Below are 7,251 nucleotides of genomic sequence, written 5' to 3' on the forward strand. Positions count from 1 at the left end.
CACTTTACATTTGTTAGTTTATCAATACTGTTTTTTTCTTCAGCAAAATCTATACTGCTATTGCACTCATCAACCCACTCTTTTCTCCAAAATCTACCCCTTACCTCAGCTCCATGTAATAACTCCAGGGTGCTTGAAATATGGCTTTCCAAATACCCTTTCTACACAAACTGGAGAGAACCTTTTCTTTTGTAATTCCAAATGGAGCGAGTGGGGCTCGCTCAGTCTGACAACCCTGGGATCATGACCTAAGCTGAAATCAAGGCTCAGATGCTCAACTGACTGAGCCACCCAGGCACCCCTGGAATCATTTTTAAATAAAGTTATTTAAATGATTTTTGTCAAAGGAGGTGAACATCCCAGTGATAAAAAAGATCCTGTTTTAAACAATTAGGCACATCCATATACACTAAATTAGAAAAGCCTGTGAGAAATCATGGCCTTGTCTTAAAAGACATTATCTAGCTTTTATTGCTAAAAGTGACTGATAGGAGTAGCTGTAGAAACAGCAGGACTTCTGCTCACTCTTAATGGTCGTGTACATCTCCAGGGCCCAGATTTTGGTCAGTACCACTTTGCACTAAAAGAAAAGAAACTGGAACTCTTTGGGCTGGAGGTGGGGGAATAAGTTAATCCCATTTCTTGGAGCAAGGAAAGAATTCAGGATGGGCTTGGAACATCTTACTTCCAAAAATGAGAATACTTTTAAGGATAACAGATACAGTGGTAAGAGTTAAAGAAGTTAGCTTAATAAAGCTTCCACTGGTCAAAGTCACAATTTGAACATTTAAAACAATGGCTAATTGGGATTGCATGAGTATAGAAGAGTCTAAGTGTTCATAATGATACTCAAGAGCAAAGTTAATATAATCAAGTATGTTAAAACACAGCTGTAAAAAAATTGAATATGGTGTATGTATAATTCATTATTGACCTTAAAGAGTAATATAAAATTTTTCTTGCTAAGTATGTGTTTATGTACAGATGTCTGTTTGTATATACACATTTGTGTGTGCGTGTGTGTGTGTGTGTGTGTGTGTATAATTTGTTCCTGTTTAATTGGTTAAGAACAAACATAGGGGTGGTGTGTTGAACCATTATCAAGGAAGACGAAGAACTTGATGATCCAACCAAGTAGAAAGATGGTTCAACAGTTAATCAGCTCCGATGGTTATATAGAATAACCAAGTAGAAAGAGGATTCAACAATGTGTTGCAAAATGATGAAGTAGCCAAATGTTCTACAGAGGAAAATGGATAACAAAACTTGGATTCTTCAGGAAGGAGGTGGAGGGCCTTATTAACTATACTAATGAAGCATAGAAAAGCTTTAAATAATGCTAGTCAATAAGATTCTTATATCAACTAGACAGAACAATGGGCCAGATGGTTTTGGGAAAGTTAAAGTGTCAAAAATTTCCAATCTATACAAGAAGAAAGTCTTAAAATGCCCCATGACATAATAAGTAATATTTTGATATAAAAGAAAAACAAAGAAAAGTTGTTTGGTCTATGCAACTAGGTTTTATGGATGACCTGATTAAGGGTTGGCCAGTTGCTAATCTGTAAATTGCAATTTATTTGTCTGAGAAATTATTATTCTTATTTTGGGTTAGATAAGATTACTAGAACCCAGGAAAGGTACGCAAATACCTGGTAGGACAACCTAAGCCTAGCAACAAATGGACAAAAACTGGAATGCCATTCAAATAAAGATAATAAATCCATGAAGCTAACATTTTTATGGTTTTGGTATAATTAATATTCTAGGTATGTCTTACCTGTTTCTTAAGGTATTTAAAATATTTACCACAATCTGAAATTTTAGGCTTGTGATTTAATGAGAGTTTTAGATGTTTTTAATCCCGAAACCCATGTTAAAAAGAGTGGGGATATCTAATTTTAGACATTCTTGTTTTTATTTATTAGTTTCACATCTGTGAATAATTAGGGGAATGTTGGATGCTTAAAGAATTTCAGTTTCTTAAACTAATAAACTAAACATTAATCAAAATACAAATAGTAATGACTATATTTCTCTAAGCCCACAAGGCCTGTGGACATAAGAGAATCTATCACATGATGATCGTTTAACACTCTGAAGTTCTGAGAAAGTCACACAGGTTTTAATGTTGAGCAGCAATCTTTTCACTTTATTAATTTTAATATATTTAACAATTGTTTTCAAAGTGTTACAAAATACTGCTCCAGGCACTGTTGGTATCCACTGAATCAGGAGTAGATGATCCATGTTCTAGTGACATTTCCAGTGAGAAATCCTGAATAATAAATTATTATTATTGTGTCTAAGCTTAAATATCTCTTTTCATAAAAGAAAGGCATTAGCACCTGGTTAGACAGACCAAATGAACTAATATACATGAAAGGATAATGTCTTGCCCTCCTAGACAGAAATAAGTTACAACTAACAGGTCTTTGAATAAGTACTACACCACTGGCTTCCCTGCTCTAAGAACCAGTATTTTGGTGTAATCAATATATTTAGGGTTCACTCCTTAGTTTGCAACATTTTGAAGAGAACAAAGGACATGAAAATAAATTCATCTCAGAATCACTAGTTTACTGTACATCTAAGCATAATCATTTATGACACTAAAGAATATTTAATAAGCTTCTATTTTTATGATTCTTATTTATTATGTCAGTCCAGACACCTCTTTTCTAGGATTATCCAAGTTCTACTGAATCTCTTCTGAAAATTCCATTGTTCTCAATTCACCTGTTGGATACACTGCCTTATACTGTAGCTTTTAACACTCTTTGTGGATACATCTTTTTATTTTTTTTCCCGACTGCAAAATTAAACTTTGATCAAAGCACTTATCAATTGTAATTAGCCATTACTTCTTTTAATACATACCTCTACTGTCTGAGATTTCGCCTTGGCTCACTCTTTTCCTGAAATCTGAGTGCCCTACTTATGGCAAATGAATGTTAAATGTAGTTCATTTTGGAACTACCCTGAAAATGGATCTCTACTACATGGACATCTGAGCACAAAATGTTATTAAAAATTCTCCTTGACCATAGTAACTCATGGTTTTATTAACTGTTGCACACTGCTGATGCACAGGACGTAAATGTACTTTGAAAAGTTTAACTTCTCCGATGAAATGAGTTCATTTTATTACTTTCTTTTAGTGTTTTAATTTTTAAATGTCTTTAAATCATTTCAGCTTTGACTCAAGAACTTTATAAAATCTAGTCCTTCAGAGGGAAAAAAAAGAGAAGTCTTGAGATGGGAGCTACGTTAGAAGAAAAAAGGTGAGGAAGCAAAGGGGAAATACATTTCTGCCTTAGCCTCATGGCTTCTTCAAGCCATGCCTGAGGAAAGAGAAAAACAGAAAACCAAGAAACTGAAGCAGCCCCCAAAATGTATTTATTTGTGGCTTATGACAGTTTACATTTATAATGCTTTTTAACATCAAAATGTGATTATCTGTTACACAGGACTGTATTCATAAAAAAAATTTAACTACTTTAAATTCTTTTTGGAAAAAGGTGTTACATAAATAAATTTATATAAATAAAATGAATTTTTAGGCCAATTTATTAGTACCTCCTTAGTTATTTATATAAGCCAGTAAGGCTCTTCCCTGGTTCTCAGCTTCATCATGGCACCACAGCTCAACATTTGGTATAGTCTTCTACTTCTTGTCTTTCACAGTTGTGTAGGGAAGTATAGGGATTCTTAGCCCCTGGTCATTATATAAAAACAAAACAAAACAACAACAAAAAACTCTGTATTCAAACACACAAAAAAATCCATTTTAATTAAAAAAGTCTATGTTTGCTAGAGGGAATTTTAAAACTAGAACAACAGGATAGAAAAGTTGACTTCTCTGAATCATTTTCAAAGTTCATCACTATGACCCTTAGTCTCCTCCAACATGCTTCTTAAAATGATCCTATAAGTTGTTTGACGAAAACGCAAAAGTTGCTGAAATGAAAACAAACACTGCCAATATCCTGTCACATTGTTTTTCAAATAAAGGTACAGAAGATTTAGGTAGTACATCAAGCGGATATTTTTAATTTCAAAGTTATATATGTATTTTGATAAATAAATATGTTTATTTATTTTAGAACAAATATAATTGGCATATAAAACTCATAATTTCTGCAAATAATATTTCCTAGGCAATGCTAAAAATTCTGAATCCCTTTAAGGAAAAATATTAAGTAAACACTGAATATGGTAAAAACTGTAAAGGAAACAAATGGCTGGTTTGAGAAATATTGCTTTTATGTTTATTTAAAGTTTATGTGACTGGTTATACTACATCACTGCTTTAAGTAATCAATGTTTACATACTTTAAAAACTTTATATCATAAAAGTTACAGGAGAATAATTTCAGATTATTGCCTATAGGATTTCTGATCATTAAAAAAAGTTTTATATCATATTTGGAACATGACTCAATATTACCTTATTTATAAAATAAATTATTTTCACTATTTATAATCTCTCCTGGGAATATGCTAATTTAAGATCTAAATTTATTTGGTTTCTATGCATTAAAAGTTTATTTATAAATTTTCTCTTCTCTGAATAATTTTATATTCAAGGGGATGAAAAGATCTGACCAAAAGTTTTCCTATGTTTATATATTCATATGATTTCCCCCCTGTGAGTTATATGCTGCTGGGTAAGAGAAGGACTGGAACTTAAGGTTTTCTCACATTTATTATATTCACACAATTTCTCCCGAGTATGGATCTTCCTATGTTGATTAAGATGTGCACTCTGGCTGAAGGCTTTCTCACATTCATTACATTTATAGGGTTTCTCTCCTGTATGAGTTCTCTCATGCTGATTAAGATGTGTCCTCTGGCTGAAGGCTTTCCCACAAAAACTACATTCATAAGGTTTCTCTCCGGTATGAAGTCTATGATGTTCAGTAAGGGATGTGATACGGCTAAAGGCTTTACCACATTGATTACATTTGTAGGGCTTCTCTCCAGTATGAATTCTCAGATGTTGAGTAAAGGATGAATGTTGACGGAAGGCTTTCCCACATTCATTGCATATAAAAGGTTTTTCTCCTGTGTGAATTCGCTGATGTTGAATAAGATGAATCCTCTGGCTGAATCTTTTCCCACATTCATCACACTTATAGGGCTTCTCTCCTGTAAGGACTATCTGAGGTTGAGTAAGAGATGAGTTGTGGCTGAAGGCTTTCCCACATTCACTGGGTTTCTCTTCAGTATGAATATGATTAGTAAGAAGAATATGTTGATTGAAGATTTTTCCACATTCATTATATTCATAAGGATTCTTTCTTACATAGTCTCCCTGATAGTAAATCAAGTCTGAATTATGTTTGATGCTATTTCCTTGTGTGTCAGAATTAAGGGGTATTTTAATTGAAGGAATTCTCTGATGCATAATAAGGTTTGAGTTTACATTATAGTTTTCTCCAAATCTATTACAGTCAAGGCTTCTCTCCTGTGTGATCTTTTTGTGGGTGAAAGATACTTGTGCTAAATGTCTCTGCTGATTTTCTTGGTTAAACTCTAATTGGTAATCAAAATCCCAGAGTCCTCCTAAGATGGAGTACCAGAAACTGTCTCCTGTTAGTCTCTCCATTATCATGTCATGGTTTTGATTTTCATCAGAAATATTCTGGTTTGGAATTGATTTTCTGATATCAGGTCTATTCTCTCCACCTAAAAGAAATTCAGAACATACAAATACTTTGCCATCTTCTCTGTTTTGAAAAAGAAATCGTTGCACAATGAATTACCAAGTGAGACTTAAAGTAATGTGAACAAAGCATATGTGGTGTAAGTTTTAAAATATGGCCATGTAACAAGGGGGAAGACTATAAAAGGATCACAAAAAGCAGTGAGCAGGGGGAAATTTTAAAACATGTGTGGTAATCATAAGAAAAGATCATCCAGGAGTATCCACGGTTGAAAGGAAATGGAAAGGAGAGTAAGAAATATCAGAGAAAGATCTGTGCTCAGAGGTAGGAGGTATCAGAAGAAAGACTACTGGAAGAAGACAGATCCAGACCTTATAAATCTCATCTGTGGATTATCCTTATGTAGTGTCAGCTACTTGTTTATTGAAAAAGTATGTATTTCTTCCTATTTTAATTTTTTGTTTAAAATGATAAAATGAATACTTGCTTTTAGTAACATATTCAAATAATGTAGAAATGCATAAAGTAAGAATTCCAATCTGTAGAGGCAGCTGTTTGGAGCTGTTGGAGGCTGTCTTGCCAGATTTTTTCCCTATGTTCATACAAATATAAATGTAAGTCATATGAATTGTGATACAAACAAAATTTCATTTCAGCCTCCTACCACTTCTTTGAACTTAATTTAGTGGGGGTATTCTTATTCTGCTTCCAGATGAAGATTTGGGGAGGTTCCATGGCTTCTCCCCTCATTCTTAGATAACAGATACTCCTGTTACATTCAAACAGTCTCTATTCAATTCAATTAAAAATTTAATCATGTGTTTAATAATCAAAGTTCCAAAATTAATCCCTTTCTCTTCCCCTGGGCTGTTATAGAGTCATATTCTTCCTTTCCTCCCACTGCCTGTCTCTTCCCCTGCCCTACTTTCTTCCTGCTAGATTTTTCCCTGACTACTCTCTCATTTCTTTCCCCACTTAACTATTTCCCTGGCCACTTCTTCCTTCACTTACTAAGTGTTGTTTAGTTCCCTTCTAACAAGAGTTGGAGGGTAGGAGTCATGTGGAGGGAGGGATTAAGAGAAAGGCCAATTTTTATATAATTGAGTGGCTTCACATTCTCAGCTTGCAGAAAGCTAAATAGGACTCACTTTGGGAACTTTTATGATTCTTGGGAGGTTTTAGCTGGACCTCTCCTCTCATTTCCATGATCTAGACAGATAAAGCTCTAGTTTGGATAGTCCCTTCAGACCAGCCCTACAGCGTGAATCCTATTGGACAAGATCCAAGATCATGTTGCCTGACTCATAACACTCACGATACCTTGTTCTAACAAACTTGGATAGTACAGACAGATCCTAACTCAACAGTTTTTCTGGCTCACCTACAAAAGCCATTTCATTAGTTAGCTGTTCTTGGGCCTTAGACTGCTTTAGGTTTCTCAAATGTGAGTCACTTACTAGTCTTGGTCTTCCAACCATAGGGAATGTATATATAAAAGCTGAAGGAGTGTTGCCCTTGAAGCTGGCACATACAATTATCATCCTAATTAGGACACTTGAGAGTAAAAGGGGGCTCCATTAAT

At 34.2% G+C, this 7,251-nt stretch overlaps 1 protein-coding gene across 1 annotated transcript; it reads right to left on the minus strand.

Annotated features, from left to right (window-relative positions):
• Positions 1 to 2,123: 2,123 nt before the first annotated feature.
• On the minus strand, positions 2,124 to 6,145 carry ZNF713 (zinc finger protein 713). Its single transcript, XM_040456255.1, has 2 exons — positions 3,580 to 6,145; positions 2,124 to 2,278 (listed from the first exon to the last, which is right to left on the minus strand). The coding sequence occupies exon 1, from the start codon at positions 5,615 to 5,617 to the stop codon at positions 4,634 to 4,636; it is 984 nt and encodes a 327-aa protein (XP_040312189.1). The 5' UTR covers positions 5,618 to 6,145; the 3' UTR covers positions 2,124 to 2,278; positions 3,580 to 4,633.
• Positions 6,146 to 7,251: the final 1,106 nt, after the last annotated feature.

This window comes from Herpailurus yagouaroundi, unplaced genomic scaffold (genome assembly GCF_014898765.1).
Source record: "Herpailurus yagouaroundi ecotype Mexico unplaced genomic scaffold, PumYag 216, whole genome shotgun sequence".
NCBI classification, from domain to species: domain Eukaryota; kingdom Metazoa; phylum Chordata; class Mammalia; order Carnivora; family Felidae; genus Herpailurus; species Herpailurus yagouaroundi.